Raw genomic sequence first — 16,991 nt, 5'->3', positions numbered from 1 at the left:
CAAGGTGGCAGCCTCAGAGCACAACCCTATGCCTGTCTACTCACAAGTAAGCCCCATTAGAGTCGGTGGGGCTTACTCCCAGGGAGGTGTGGACAGGGTGGAGGCCTTCGAGCCCAACCCTATGCAGGTCTACTCAGAAGTAAGTCCCATTGTTGTCAGTGGGGCTTACTTCCAGGAAAGTGTGGCCAGGATGGCAGCCTTACCCAGTTCAGGGCCTCTGAGAGGAATGTCACTAGGGGGTACCAAGTCTCTCTTGGGCCCTTCCCAAGGGGGAGGGGGTGGGCGGGATGGAGGAGAAGGAGTGGGGGAGGGTGGCAGCAGCCGGGAGAGCCTCTGGAGCCAGGTCCCCTGGGCTTCCCAAGGCAGAGCCAGGCTTACCTGTTTGTGCAGCATCAGCACTGAGGAAAGCCAGACACGCTCTTTAGTCTATCTGACACCTTTTCAATACAGAGAAGCATTGCAGAGAATCGGCACCATCGTATTCAAGCTCACACTAGAGCAGAAAGTGTCCTGCGTGCACCAATGTGGCAGAAGTGTCCCTGAGCTCCTCTGCAGGGGTTGCCAACCTTTGGAGTCTGCAGACCGCCAAGGCAACAATTGGAATAATCGTGGACCGCGTGCAGCCCCCACCCCTCCCTCCTGCACACCAAAAAAAACTATGACTTTTATTTATTCTTCATATTTTGTTCAATGGGGCTTACTCCCAGGAAAGTGTATATAGGATTGTAGCCCCTGTTATATCTGCTAAATGGATCAAGAGATATCTTAAAGTGGTGACTTTTTTATGCTTAACAGGGAGAAGTGCCCAAAGCAGGATAGGTGTGTGAAGTGTGACTGGAAAGCTCAGAAGGGTAGCATTCTAGCCTTGGTTTATTCCCCTGTGACCTTGCACCTCACACAACACTTCTCAAATGTCTCTTCCTTCACTACATGAAGGTAAGCACATTTGGTTGCTAGACCTTTTTATCTGGTAGCAGTGGAATGCTTGTCAGCTAGTGCTTCGGGATGGAATTATGTCAACAGCTGTGAGAGAAGCAAAGGACTAATGCACTGGCTGACGATATCACAAAGGCATTAACTTTCCACACACACACCTCAGCTTTTAAGTGGCTTTCATCTATGCAGTTCCCTGAGGGATGAGATATGGAGAACTCTCCCATGTGAAATGTTGTAGGTTACTCAAACGCAGCATATTCTTTACCGTTCCATCTCAGTTTTCCAATGCTCCTACTTCTGCCTGTGCTAGCAAAGCAGACAGATGTGCTCATTCACAGACTTGTGGTGCCTTATTTCAGAAAGTTTCTTTCTTAGGGTTGGAAAAGCTGCCTTCATTGGCTACTTCATTGCTGGCCTAGATATGAACAAAGCCCAATTATTTAAAAAGAAAACATTTTTTGTATGTGTATTAAATATATGTGTATTAAATAATATGAATTGCCATTCTTTGAAACAGCAGATATAAAAGAATGTTTGGTGGGGGGCTGTCAATTTTTCTTGCATACAGATCACTTTTGAAATAAACAAATGAACAAGATGTTCAAAATCTGGTGCTTTTAACCATGAATGTTTTTTAAAAACTTACCTTTTTGCTTTCAGCCAGACTATATACACTGGCTGAGTCTGAAGAACCATTGTGTCACTGGAAATGTATCTGAGGCTGCAATCCTGTCCACACTTTCCTGGGAGAAAGCCCTATTGTGTTTTCCTGGGAGAAAACACAATAGGACATACTTCAGAGTAGTCATACATAGGATTGTGCCCCAAAACAAAATCCTATACACTCTGAGGGTGCAATCCCAACCCGTTTTCCAGCACTGACATAAGGGCAATGCAGCTCTGAGGTAAGGAAACAAACATTGCCTTACTTTGAGGAGGCGTCCATGTGTGCCACCCAGCTTCAAGATACAGCACATACCCTGTTGGCACAGCTATGCTGGTGCTGTAAAGTTGGTTAGGATTTGGGCCTTACTTGAGAGCAGTTTCCATTGAACTCAGTGGGACTTCCTTCTGAGTAGACATGCAGAGGATTGTGCTCTAACTGTCAACTGGTTTGACTACATCCTGCTCATAAAAGGGAATGAAAGAGGCCCCCTGGACATACTGGGGCTACTGTAGTGCAGCTCAATGAGCACAATCTAGAACAGCAATTGTTAACCTTTTCATCTCATAGCACATTGACAAAGTGCTAAAATTGTCAAGGCACACCATCAGTTTTTTGACAAAGCACACCATGCTGTTGGTGGGGAGGGGGGGTTCATACCCTCACTGACCCTACTAATAAATGATCTAACTGCAAACTCCTGCAGCTCACCTGTGACCCATTTGTGGCACACTGGTTGAAAATTGCTGAATTCTAGAAATAAATTGGTCTCTGTTTCATTAAAATCAGTGGTGGATTTCTGCTTGTGCAAAGGAATTTTTCCACGCTTCCATTTCAAAGTGCAGCCTTTGCACCTGTTGAAAATCTACTTCTGAGTTACCCTTATGTGCAATTTGGAACAGAGGCTACAGCTAAAGGTAGAAATCAAGAGACTTTTCCTTGCATAGGCTTAAGTGCTTTCTGCTCACACAAGAAACTCTGTGATATTTTTGCACAAAGCAAAGCACTACCACAACTGATTTAACAGGACATAGACATACCTAATATCATCGAGTCATGCCACTAAGTCACCCAATCATTGATACGTTCAAGCAGGTCCAATTAACTCACTGAGCTCCTTTGCCTGGCATGACTTTCCCCTTCAATTAACACAGCTGATCTGTGAACATTCTTTGTCACATCCAGACTGGCTCACTCTGATAAAAGTGACTGTGTGGAAGAGATCCGATTGTATGCATTGAAGCCCACATGAATCACTTGATAGTTTTCTAAAAATTAGATCTGATAAAATTATTTGTACTTTTGCTTAGTCAAGGAAAATTGTTCTTTATTAAATAATTGTGAGTGGAAATTCAACTTCATTATATAGTCAGCTCTAAAAACAACAGGTAGTCCCAATGAGTCATCAACATCAACTCTAATAATCAACTATAATAATATTTTTGGCTTGATGATTTGATTGGTTAAAGAAAGATAACCAATAAGGCAACATAAATTAGAAGATAGCCTTTTTGATAACCCTGTGTGATGGCTCTGCAACTGGACCATTGTATAACTTGCCACTAACTAAATGTATTTATTAAAATAAAGCAACATTTATTCCTAAAATAAAGCAAGAATTATTCCCAAAACACTACCTTCTATCCTTTTAGAATATATGCATTAGAAAATTTTATAACATTAAACATGAGATGGAACAGAATTAAAATGAGAAAAATGAATTTGAACAGAAATGTCTTCTCTTTCAGAATTATAGCAGATTGCTACAACAATTACAGCCCAGTTACAGCCCAGTTGCAAGCCTACTGCATTGTGTTCAATGGGGATTATACCCAGTAAAGTGCATATAGGATTGCAGCCTTAGGGTTATAAGCAAATAAAAATAAAGCTGTACATAATACATTTGATAATCTTTGTTTAACTAGGTGCAAAATTAAAAAGATTACTCACAACAGATATACGAGCTGTGGAATGAAACAGTTCTTTTAGTACAGAGTGTTAATATTCAAAGTGTTTGAAACTGTGTTTGTATGTATTCTTCTCCACATGAATACCATCAGACTAGCAGGAGCTCAAGTGAACTCAGTGCTATGTACAGTATAAATAATGCTCATATTTTGAGCAGCAAGCATCATGACCAGCTGATATTTTCTTTCCTCAGGACCAGCTGTTCCCTAGGAGTGTCTGGCTGGAGCCATATGATCTTATCAACATAGTTCAGAGCTGTATCTAAACACTGACAAAGCCTCTTGTGCAGCAATGACTGTCATGGAGGAAAATCGCCCATTTGCCCAACAATTATCAAATGTCTACTTTACAATACTTTCACTTTTCTGTTTTAAACTTTTTGTGAAAATTAGCCTGGCTATACTCAGCCATTTCTACATCGTGAAAGGAAATCGTAAAGAGGCAGCAAGAATAGCTGAGGAGTTTTATGGAATTTCCCAAGGACAAGGTATGTTTCTGTTTACTGTCATTTGTGTAATTTCCTTGTTATTGGATCTGCAAACTTCAAAACTTATTTTACAGCATTAGCCTATACATGTCTACTCAGAAGTAAGATCCATTTATTTCAATGAGACTTACTCCCAAGTAACTGTGTAAGGTATTGCAGCCTTACACAAATTTTCTGTGACTTTTCTTATTCTTCATGCTAATTAACATGTATTAGCCAGTTTGCCACCTTCACTGGTGGGAAAAATATTTACTGTTATTGAATAAAAACAGTTCCTTCCTTCTTTGTGGGCTATCCCACAAATTGCTTAAGCAGACTGTTTAATATGAGTAAAGCTGGCATAGTGTGTTACATTAAAATTGTGAAATCTGATTTCCTCTTGCTCTCCCAAAATTAATTGCATGTATAAAAGAGAATACTGTTACAATACAATATAAATACTGGGAAGGGAGATCTGTGTGCGTGTGTAAAACCAAAATACTGCAAGTTAAAGACATACTGTCTATATCTGTCTCTGAATATTCCTAGGCTTTAGTGCTGAAGCAGTGAAGTAACGCTCAATGGAAGACTATAGGATTAGCGTGGAATAAGCAATGGAAATATAGCATTGCATGTTATTTGTCAGTTTTGAGTTATTTACCCATTGAAGAGAGGAATTGACAATTTAGGAGGTTTTTATGCAAAGGAAGCCCATTTCAGCATGTATAGCTACCTGAGCTTTCATGGTGACTCAATCTCAGCATTCGGCTCTGCCCATGGCATATTAACAGTGTTTATATACCACTTTTCAACAAAAAGTTCACAAAGCGGTTTACAGAGAAAAATCAAATAACTAATAGCAGCAGCCATTAGTTTTGCTGGTGCCAAGGATTGCCTGTATCCTGGAAAGATTCTTGTTTGGTGGTGACAGGGCCAGAATTAACTGTTCAGCACCCCTTGGAATTACCACAGTCATCAGTACAACAGTGCAACAGCTCCCCCCCTTTCATAACTGAACTGTTAATAACAAGTGGGGAAAATTGAAGAGCTACTTTTCCCATAGGATGTTCTTCTACCAAGACAGATCAGGGATCCATCTAGCTCAGTAATGACTACACTGACTGGCAGAGGTTCTCCAGGATTTAATACAGAGGTCTTTCCCAGACTACCTGAAGATGTCAGAGATTGAACCTGGAACAGTCTGCATGAAAAGCATGAACTCTGTGACTCATTTGTGACCCTTCTTCCACAGTCACTCTTATTCCCCCATCCAGCAGAGTTTGAACATGATATGAATCCAGGCCTTTTCACCACCTTAGATGAGAATCCTATCACTACATCATTTTAGCTATCATGAATCAAAGCATGTTTAGAAGTAAAAACAATTTATTTTGATGTGACATTTCCTAGTAAGTAGTACAAGTAGAATTTCAATCTTTGATTGTCTCCACCTGTGACACCGATAAGCGCTTTAAGTTTCTCTTTTATTGTTGTGCCATGTGTGAATTGTTCATAATTTGGGAAGCCACAAAATGGAATGTAAAAATGCTAATGAAAGTACATTTTTAGTTATACTAATTTAAACTTCTATTTAAATACGTGTATTAAAATGCCCTTACAGGTCTGAGCTGCCAACTGGAAGGAATTTCTAACATGAAAGACATGAGATTCTGAAATAGTTTCCACAGGATATATTTTGAGCAAAACAAACTCTCATTTGTTGAATACATGTGGGTATCAATTCACTGGGTGTTTCCATATCATATTTCACTGGTTTCCAAACATTGTAGCACCAGGACCTACTTTTTATAGTGGTACTCTATTGAGACTCACCTAGCTTTATGAGACTTAAAAAAAATATTTCACCTTACCAGCTGTTCAAGCCTCCACTTTCCTTTTTACTAAGGTGAGGGAACCACCTTCTGGAGCATTTATTGAGTTCCACGTTCATCTGATCAGGACCATTCTGGTGGCCATGCACTCTGCTTTGCCTGGCCTTCAATAGGAGCCAAGGCACATTTGCCTACTCACGACTAAAAGTCACTGGTGGCTCAGTTTCTTTTTCCATAGGGCTCAATACATTTTTGTTGTCCGCTTGGCAAAGGACTTCCTTCTTGAGTGTTCTTTGGGGCCTGTGTTCATCAAACCATTCTGGTGGCTTTGTGTTCTTCTTGGCCTGCCCTTCAAAGTGGACTGAGGCAGTATTCACCTACTCATCAGTAAATGCGCCATGCAGCTCAGTTTCACTTTCCATAGGGTTCAATACATTTTCCTTGTCCGCTATCCACTTGTCAGTTTCATGATCCACCAACACTCAAGTCTCACCCACTGGTGGGTCACACAACCCACTGTTTGTGAAAAACACTGTTGTACTTCATTTTCCCTTTAGGGCCGATTCCAAACAATGTTTGCCTTTGAGGGAGTTTATTCATTTTGTTATGAATCTTGTGGAGGTGTGAGGCTCTTGGGGCAGGGCCTCAGCTCAGCCTGATTGACCTTTTAAGGGAGTCCTAGGAAGGCCTCAGACTGGCTCAGGGAGAGGCGGTTACAGCACCTTGGTCCTCTTCCCTGGCTGGGCTTTTTCTGCCTGGGTCCTGCACAGCCTCCCAGCTTCTGGCCAGCCCCAGCATCACTGGCCTCCCAGCTTTTGTAGGGCCAGCTGCCCTTCCCCCAGCCCCTTCCCTTCCTCTCAGGGGAGGTAAAGAGGGCAGTTCCCTGGGAGCTACCCTTCCCTAGGCTTAAAGGCCTCCCTTCTTCTCCTGTTGCCCTTGCCCTTCTTCCCACCCTTCTGGCTTCTCCCCTCTCCTGTTGCCTGGTTCCCCTGTCCTGTAGCCTTCTCCTGAGGTTAGGCAGGGGCCCGGATGCAGGGCGACAGGAAGCATATGTAAAACGTATTGTGTGAGAATTACTTAAAAGTTTTAGAAACCACTTTTTGCTTTTATTGATCATCCAAGCAGATTTTTTTTTTCTTTCCTGGGCAAAAAGGCCTTCTACTACCAGCTTGTGAGAGTGGCTGAGGACAAGTTATTGTATATAGCTAATTCTGATAAATTTGTTTCATTCATTTATTTAAAATACTTTCTCCCAGATAAAATGTAACATTTTTCATCCTATACCTTCAAGGGAATCATTTTAAAACCCCTCTATTCAAAACCCCTCTATTGTTATGCCAGAAGGGAATCTCGAAATGACTAGCAACAAAAGGTTAGGTGGAATGAATGGGAGCGAAAGCACTAAGAACATTTTCTTCCATTGGAACTTCATAGACAGAGGTTAGATACATTCTCAGTTGCATTATAAAAAAAGGAATTTTCTTCCCGGTTTGACTCACTGGTTATTTTGAAGATTTCTCTCTTCCCCGTAATGCAAAATGCATCCTGAATAGCATGATGCACCCTTGTCTTTGGGCCTGTTTTGTACCCAATAGGTGTGCAGCCATCACTGATTTGTTGGAGAGCTCCTTTCCTTCAGGCACCCCTTTGGTTCCTAGCAGTCTCATGTAAACCTCCTATAACCAAGAAAATGGTAGATTAAATATCATGGGCAATTTTGGTAATGTATGATACAGTACATCTTCTCAGAGGCCTCATTAGTGTTTGTGTCACCTGATGCGAGAGCTCATTATGTCACCCCCATGATGGATCTCCTCCTGTACCAGACCATACAGAATAAATTACAATATAATGTGCACAACCTAAATACAATGGCATCACTAGGGTTGACGTAACCCCATTATTTATTCATTTATTTTAATATGTAACCGTACAGGTCACCCAACAAATCACTAACCAACAAAAAAACCAGTGGCCAGCTTGATGACACTTACATAACTGAATAAGAATTCTAGTATTAGATCTGATATATGAAAATGAGAGTTGACTTACATCAACACCTCACTGGTTCCTTGCTGTTACATAATAAACCCCCCCATTGGCTCTTGGAACAATCTGTCTCATTGGTCAGTTTTAAATTTTAAAAATCCACTTTTTGTTACATAAGTCAATTGTTATTTTGAAGATTTGTGTTTCTTTTCTGTTATTTGTCCATAATATTTGATAGAATACAAAGATGTTGATGCAGTTCGTTTCATTGCATTCTGCATGAAATTCCACATTGAATGATATATAACATGATGGTATTATGCAAAAAATACCAAGATTTCACAGTTTTGGCTAGTAGTGGTGTCACCTCACCCTGAGTGCATCACCTGGTGTGGTCTGCATCCCAGCACTCCCTAGCAACACCACTGCATCCTTTCCTCCCACCATATCTGCTGCATTTAGAGAACTTTGGCGTCTCCACTGTGTGTATAGGCATGCCCTGGACACGCGAAACCGTGTATACCAGGGAGGCCCCATTGCCTTTGGAACTCATGAGGTGAGGGACGCTGTGCTCCCCTGTCCTCCAGAGGCTCTTCTGACCCCGGCAGCGGTTGTGCACGTCCACCTGTGGCCTCTGCAGGCCTCAAAATGACTGTTTATGCCAGAAAAATACAACTTCTAGTTTTTCCAGTAAAACTAGAAGTAACATTTTTATGCCTTTAAAAGGAGTTATGAGGGCCGGGGAAGCCACTGAGGGCTTCAGCTCCCCTTGCTTCTGGAGAGGGCACAGGGTGCCTCGCATCTACAGACAAGTGAAACTGCAGATATGGGATCCATGGATATGTGCCCCCTCTGTAATTCTATCACTTAAATGCAGGTACTCCTATGCTAAAAGATAAAGGTAGTAGACACTAGCCTGGAGAGCACCACTTCAACTCCCTCCCTCCCTCCCCACAGCAATACCCTTCCACCCTGTGAAAGCTATGTGGTTTTTTTCTTTCTTATATCTCAGTGGTTATATCTGGCATAAAGGTCTGCAGACTATGGCCACTATTGCAACCACATGTCACTCTTTCACATAGGTAACATACACAAGCCAGTTGAAACAACATATTCTTGGTGTCTTTCAATATACATAATATCATCACCACAATGCTCATCAGTGTAAGCATTGTTCAATACGCAGGCTACATTTTTGAAGAACGGGAATAATAGAGGGCTAAGGAGTATTTTAGTTACTCCAAAGAATTTTTCACAAATTCCCTGCAAGTGGCTTCAGTGAGATTGGAAAAATGAAAAGCTGCTCCACATACTATACTTATACTCCCATTAATTTTTAGTATAAAACCTTTTGTACTGTCAGCTTGAACAAGTTTGCAAATATGCAGCCAGTACAAAGCACCATGTTTAAGGACTTTTGGGGGGAGGATCAGATGCTAAAAATCTAGTTTCATTTTTAACATTAAAGCAGAGTTAAAAGTAACTACCATCAATATTCTCAGTTCTGTGTGCAAACCTCAGCTCAGATATCCAAGTTCAGATGACTGCATGGCAATGGATTGTGATATCCCTGGACAAATCATTTATGTACTATTACTTTTTATATACATTTGCATTTTAATCTAACTCTTCCTCCAAGGAGGTCAGGGCAGCAGATACATTTCTCCCCTCAGTGCTAACCACACTCTTATGAGATAGGCCAGTCAGTGTCTCTCTTACCTAGTATTTTAAGAAAAGTCTTAAATCATATTATTCTACTGTAAGTAGAGCTAGCAACTTTTTCCTGACAGATCTCCTATGCCTTTAACACCTGCTTAAAGGTAGCTAGTAGCATAGCTAGCAGGGTGTGGAGGGGGCAGGCTGCACTAGGTGACACCCTCAAGAGGGATGATACTACTAGTGGCCCAAATTTTTGAAACTTTGGTTTTTACTCATAATACTGTCATGTTGTATATTATTTGATGTGTAATTTAATGCAGAATGTAATGAAAAAACCAGGTTGAATTATATGTGTTCTGTCAAATGTTATAACCAAATAACCAGAAATTGAAAACACAACTGCCTTATGTAAGAAGAAGTGGATTTTCTAAACTCAAAAATGACCAATTGGAATGCTTGTTCCAAACTAACAAGCAAATGAAATGTTAATACTCAAGGAGCAAACACAATACAAAACAAAACAAAAGGCCCTACTGGAAAGCTAACAGTGATGGTTCCATTCTAATTTCAATAGAGACAGAGTACAATTGGCCCTCTTTATCCAGTTCAGCACCTGTGGATTTGCCTCAAAGTGGTTGCCAACCCCACATTTGGAAGGCCTTGAGAACCTCCCAGATATGACAAGAATGGTCTTCTGGTTGTGTCCAGTAGGTGTTCTGAAGCATGAGGAGGCTGTACTCTGGCTCCCTGAGCCTCAGGAGGCCTCCAGAAGGCACTTCCGGTTTTTGGTGAAAAGCCTTCTGGAGGCTTTCTGAGGCCTCCCCGCAGCTCAGAACACCTCCCAGATGGCCAGAAGGCATTTCCAGTCGCGTGTGGGATGTCCCTGAGGCCCTCCCTGCAGATTCCTTTATGCATGGATATTGGTATCTGCAGGGGGTCTGGGTACAGATCCCCCATGAATTCCAAGAGCCAACTGTATCATATTTGTGATACCACTATGAAGGAGGACTTCCTTTTGGCGCCACCAATCAAGCCTCAGAGATTGATGGCATGGCATCCATAATAGCCCTCCCACCAGCAGTGTTCCTGTGAAGGTGTGTGGAAGTGAAGCCAAGCACCTCCCAGTCAAGCTTCATGCATTGTGGAGCTTGGAACCCTGAAAGTTCAGTAATGACATTATGATATCATCGCAAAATAGCCAGAGGCAGCGTCACAACCTGTCATGGCTCTGCACAGCTGTAGAAGGGGTCTTTCAAGGGGAACCTCAGGGGGCACTGCATATGGAAGAACGTGGTCCTTAAGATACCTTCGCCCTAAGCTATTAAGGGCTTTAAATGTTAAGACCAGCACTTTAAATTGTATTTAAGGCACAGAAGCCCTTCTTGAAAAATGCTGGCAGTCTTAATGGTAGGGGCTGCTGTGAGATGAAGTGCTATGAATTTCAAAGTGTGCAAGAGGTTAGACTAAAATTGTGATCACAATGTTCTTTGGAGAAATCCACTCCCCACACCCCAGCTTTCATTATTTTAATGATTGGCTTACAGAAAATGAATAAAAATAGCAATTCTAGGGGCACTGTCGGCTGAAGAGTGGGGTAAAAATATAAATATTGTGAAAAGGAGCCCATGTTTGATAGCACAGATATTTATAATTATATACTGCTTTGATCAGCATGATATGACAAAAGTTTTCTTTGTCAATAGAGTTAGAAAACAGACTTCTTGTATAAATAGTGTGACTGGACACACAAAGGCTACCAGGATTTGGATTATATGAAATAATTAGGATGTGGCATAAACATGCTATTTGAGTTCTAGTGTTGATTTTACAAGTAGATCTGCCATATATCTTTTAAAATTCGATAATGTTGGTGCATAGTCAATACACAGCAGGTGTTTTAATATAGGAGTACATTACTTAAAAATTAACTGGAGAACAACTACCATAGCTTTAAATTAGGAAAACTTTGTTCCTCATCTCAATATGTTCCTGTTCAGAGAAGAGACAAAGGCTACAATGCTTTGTGCACTTATCTGGGAGTGTGCTTAACTGAGCTGAACTTAACCAAGTCTCACTGAACTTAATGGGACTTTTAAGTAGACAGGCCTCTCTATTTCACTGCACTGAAAGTTGCTTTAACATAGTTTAATCGCTTTGGGAACTTTTTGTTGAAAAGCAGTATATAAATACTGTTATTATTATTATTAACATAGTAGCTGATGATTCTTCACAAGTATGACATTTTCTAAGCTGTGCTGCATCAATACAAATGTGGGACATGCCTGGCATGTGTTTTGTCCTTACGTGTTCTCTAACTCACTGGTTCCCAAACTGGTGGGTTGTGTAATGCTCCGTTCTGCAGGAGGTGCTTTGTGCCTGCTTTTAGAAAATGTTCCAAGCCTTGGGGAGCGCTCTGCAGGGCTCCGCAGGGCTCCCCGCACCTCCTGTAGCTTGCTGCAGCCCTGCCTTCTGAAAGTAAGTGCAAAGAACCCCCCCTTGCCCCCTTAGCAACACGATCGTGGGGATTGTGTCGCTGCCCTAGCCCCGCCCCATAAGAACTAACAGAGAGTAAAGTTCCCTCAAAGTTTGAGAACCACTGCTCTAACTAATCCAAACTACAGTAGTCGTGAATCATCTTCAACATAACCTACTGACTAACTTCCCAGAGCCAACTGCTTTGTATCATTTCCCTCCATCCTTATCCAGATAGTTATATCCAAAGATCCACCCCTTGAATTCTGGAAATTATGTAGTAGCTCATATTTCTAGATTGGTTATCCGGAGAAGCTGACTACATTCACAATTACGAATGATAAGTAATGTTTTCCTATTACCCTGTTTAAACAATTGCAACTGATAATGTTGTCCCACAACAGGTGTGGGGAGAGAGAAAATAGTACAAGTTGTCTTCTCAGCTCACATTCCTGATAGATCATAGTTCTATTTATAAAAACTATATGCATGTATCCTTGCTTTCTAGGTGCAACAGAGATCTTGTTGGTCACGAAAAGAATGTGACAGAGAGTAACTACTCAGCACAGCACGTAAAACAACAGCATTTAACATTTTGTTTTTCTCTGGCCATATAATCAGCAACTGAGCAATGAGATTTACAAGAGCCTTACACAGTCTTAAGGGCATACCAAATCAGTTGAGATACAGAGCTTTGTTTTTTGTAGCTGTCATAAATTCTCCTAGAAATAGGATCACTATCCCTCCTTTTCAACATGGACCTTCCTGGTTTTCAATGTCTCCCAGCCTAAGGATGAAGCTGTTACATCCCCATGTTGCCATCAGCGGCTTAAAGTGTGCTTTCCTTAGGACGAAATCCTAACCAACTTTCCAGCACTGGCATAGCTGTGCCAGTGGGGCATATGCTGCATTTGCAGTTAGGGGACAGTCACAGAAGCCTCCTCAAGGTAAGGCAGTGTTTGTTCCTTTACCTTGGAGTTGCATTGCCCTTTACTTCAGTGCTGGAAAATTGGTTAGGATTGTGCCCTTAGGCTGCAATCCTAACCACACTTTCCTGAGAGTAAGCCCCATTGAACAAAATAGGACTTACTTCTGAGTAGACCTGGTTAGGATTGTGCCCTTCGAGTAATAGTCACACATGGCTGCTTCCTCCCTTGCCATGACACACTGAGTGTTTTCATAGACTTTCATAGACTTTCATTCACCCTGTGTGCTCAGTACTGACACGATTGGCATCAGTCAGGTGGGGCACTAACTGAGAGCCCACACCCCCAATCTGAACCCTGGTGTACTTTTGGCAGTGCGCCATCAGGTGCACACAGAGGGCAGGGCTTTGCTCTGGAGACCCTAGCAACCCAACTCTGGTACAGAATCCTGAGTTCAGTGGTGGTTCTGGGGCTTCTGTCACTCTGGGATTGTGCCTATAAATGCTGTCCCCAACACACGGGCCTGGAGGGCTTCTGAGGGCTGAAGTGGTCATGTGCAGCCTCTCTAGCCCTGAGAAGGCCTTCTACGGCCTCCAGAAGGCCTTAGATATGTACTTCCATTTTAAAAAAGTACCTTTCTACAGCCTTCTGAAAGACCTTCTAAGAGCAGGAGAGACCCTCAAAACACCTCTGGATGCAATTGGAGCACCGGGCACCCTGAGCAGCATGGCTGGGGGGCAGTGGATGGTGGGCAGCGCCCCTCAGCCATGCCATCTGGGAGCATGTGCACCCACTGACCCCACCCCCCAGTATGACAGTGCCTGGGTCAAGGGTAAACTAGGGTTGCCAACTCCTGAAAGACAAAATTCCTGCATTTGGAAGGATCCCTGGGGCAGAACCTGGCAGGGACAATGGACAGTGTCTGGGAGGATCTGGGACAGAACACACAGGAAATGTGTTCGTCTAAAATGTGCAAGCTCTCAAATTCTTATTTACAGAAAAATAGATTTCTTGCCACCCACCCTGAAGACCTACCATTGAGCATTTGCTTTGGCATAGGAAAAGCAAGGTATATCTTTTAATAAATACATACAACATACATAAATATATAGAGTCATACAAAATACATACATAACTCATGCTCCCTTGAGAAGAAAAGGGAAGGCATGAAAAAGGAGGAACTTGGCCCATGATCACCTCCTGGGCAATCTAGTCACTAAGTTTTCTTTTTCCCTGGCACATAAAGAAACTGTGGCCGCAATCCTAACCAAGTTTCCAGCACTGACATAAGGGCAATGCAACTCCGAGGTATGGGAACAAACATTGTCTTACCTTGAGGAGGCCTCCATGACTGCCCCCAAACCGCAGGATGTAGCACATGACGCACTGGCACTGCTATGCCAATGCTGGAAAGTTGGTTAGGATTGCGCCCTGTATCTCCCATCTCTATATTTTAATAAGCAAAAACAGTTTAGCCAAGAGAGAGACTGACCAGTTTGGATGGGAGCCAATTCTTGTTGGCCACAGCTACAGAGGGTAAGGGTGGTACAAACTAATCAAAAATAGTGGTGCAATTCTCCATGCAGCTATACAGAAAACTCAAGTCAAACATCCTATTAAGCATTCCCTCATTCAAATATTCCTATAGGTCAGTGGTTCTCAAACTTTTTCGCATCAGGACACACTTTTTTTAAATGGCACTCTTATCAGGACCCACCTAGGTTTATCAAACTTTTAAAAAAGGAGATCTAGAAAGAAATAATATTTTATTTATTTACCTACAACTAATAATATTTTTGTTTCTCTATTTACAAAAAAAACCCCCATCCACATCTTATAATGAAGCAGCCCTAATGAACTTTAACAAATGCTCTTCTTCCTTTCCTACATTCCGCCCAGAAAAAAAGAACATAAAATCTTCTGGGTGTTCTTTTTTTTTTAACTCTTTTTAGGGAGCATCAACTAAGACACTAACAGCCCAGTCTTGAGTCGCCCGGCACGCGGGGCTGCCATGGTGTAAAAAATGGCTGCCACAGTATCCTGTGTATGCTGGGTAGTTGCCAATGGCTCCTCGGGAGAAGCTCCTTACTTCTCCCTGAGTAAAGGAAGTAGCCCCACAATGGGGCTACTTGATTCTGCAGCAACTCTTTAGCCAGCACAGAATCAAGAAGCCTTGTGTTAGGCTGCGAGGCCCAACACAGGGCTCTGGATTCAGCGGAGCTGAGCTCTGCAGGTCCTGCTCCCTCCTGCCCCTCTCCTAGCGTTTTGGGGCTGCTAGAAGTGGCATCCAGCACAGAGGTGAGCACAGCTTCCAGGAGGCAGGCAGCACTCACCTCCTGGGTGCTGCTTCCAGCGACCCCAAAGCGCTCCGATGAAGCCTTTTGCACTGCTTAGCACAAATGGCTCTATCGCAGTCGGGGAAGTGACATGAGTCTCCTCTGAAATCCTCTCCTCTTATAAAGGGGGGGGCGGCCCAGTCTAGTACTAAATCACTGCTTGAGAGGCAGCAGCTTGCTGCCTCTCAAGCAGCAAACTTGGGCCATCTCCTCCTCCTTTGGGAGAATAGTTTTTTTTAAAAGCGAAAGAAGCCGGCAGAGGTGCCAGCTTCTTTCATTTTAAAAAAAAAAGAAAAAGAAAAATGGGCGGTGGGGGGACGAGGCTGGCAGTGGCACCCCAAAGGGGCAGCACCCAGGACATTTGCCCCTCTTGCCCTCTCTAGGTCCGCCACTGCCTCTCCCAATGTTCCCGATCTGCCCCTTGCATAATGCAAGGGGGCACAAGCCTTTTTTTGCACGGCTGCATGGGGGGGAGGATAGGATTGGGCGCTAAGTTAGTTAAACAGGACCAGAAGATAAGTAGTTGCTTTTACTAGGCAAATCACTGCTGTAATAAGATCATTACCCTAGTTAATCTCTGCTGTAACTTCATCCTAGATGAGCCTCTTCTGTTTGCTTGTTTATGCAGATTTCTTTCCAGCATTACAAATAGGTTGTTTAGCGTCATGTCCAAAGGATATTTGCTCTAGTTTACCGGGTGTTCCGAAAAATAACAACAGTTACATATGCATGATCCTTGCTGCTATGTTTTAGTACATTTTAATTATTATTTCCTCATTTACATTTCTCCATATTGTAGTTTTGCAGCATCTCAAAATGCTTTAACCACTGCAAAAGTTAGCTATTTCAGTCAAATGGTGAAGCATTGACATGGCAGTTTTAATTTGTAAAGTGCTACAAAATTTATTATGCTTGCCTTCATAACTATCATGTGAAAGATAAATCATACTCTTTACAGATGGGGGGCTAACCTGAGAGGACCATGATTTCTTTTAACTGGAAACCAAAAATCAAGCAGCCTCGTCCTTTTTCAATCACGTAAACAAGACCCAGGCTGTAGCTAAGCTGATTCTTTCTGGTTTTATAAATAGAAAATGCCAATGCAATCCTTTCCTTCCCTCACTCTAGCTAGCTGTACTGCTTGTAAACGTTGCTGAATGGGTTTCACTGTAGTAGCTATTCCACTGCAAGCTATCGTAGCCAGACCCTTTGTGACAAAATGTGAAGGGAGGGAAGAAAGTAGTTCAGTTTGTGGATGTTCTGCAGGGAAGAACATCTGCATTAGTGACATGCAGGGTTTGGTAGGAGAAAAAAAAATACTAAAATTATGTCTGCCAATACTGCTGTTGAGAGGAGCTGCAGTAAACAGAATCTCTCAAAGAGGAGCCTAGAATGCATGGGGGAGTGTCCTCCGAAACGAAAAGCTAGCTGGGGTATTCTCACCAGCCAAGGTTAGTAACGCAATCATTTCAACTGGCCGAAGGGGCCCTGGAAAATGCTAATGTGACTCATTTTTTGCAACAGACTAATGTTAACTGTGTTTCTCAATTCAAAACGTCAGTGTAAATCTTCATTTGTGGCATTGTGTGTTTTGCATTACAGTTCCATATGAAATAATGTATTTTTCCTGTCATGTGTATTGCTGTTCAACTAGCGGTAATACGTTTTGTTTGACTTCTGCCTATGCAAATGTTGAAGCCTCCTTAGATAGAAAGTGAAGCAAAGGCCAGCATTGCTAAGTAC

The 16,991-nt window shown here is 42.4% G+C and overlaps 1 protein-coding gene across 3 annotated transcripts in view; it reads left to right on the top strand.

Moving 5' to 3' along the window:
- Positions 1-833: 833 nt before the first annotated feature.
- The window catches only part of ASB5 (ankyrin repeat and SOCS box containing 5), a 31,131-nt gene continuing 14,973 nt past the window's right edge, over positions 834-16,991 (top strand). Inside the window, exons 1-2 of one of the 3 annotated variants that reach the window (XM_066631653.1) lie at positions 834-936; positions 3,762-4,055. In XM_066631653.1, coding sequence (XP_066487750.1) covers positions 3,860-4,055 — 196 coding nt within the window. In that variant the 5' untranslated portion in view covers positions 834-936; positions 3,762-3,859. Of the gene's footprint in view, positions 937-3,747; positions 4,056-16,392; positions 16,700-16,991 lie in introns of those variants that run through there. The other 2 variants (XM_066631654.1, XM_066631655.1) reach the window with 2 other exon arrangements.

The sequence above is a fragment of the Tiliqua scincoides genome, chromosome 6 (genome assembly GCF_035046505.1).
Source record: "Tiliqua scincoides isolate rTilSci1 chromosome 6, rTilSci1.hap2, whole genome shotgun sequence".
Classification (NCBI taxonomy): Eukaryota; Metazoa; Chordata; class Lepidosauria; order Squamata; family Scincidae; genus Tiliqua; species Tiliqua scincoides.
The sequence above is the reverse complement of the archived record's forward strand: the minus strand, read 5'-3'. Positions and strand labels throughout refer to the sequence as shown.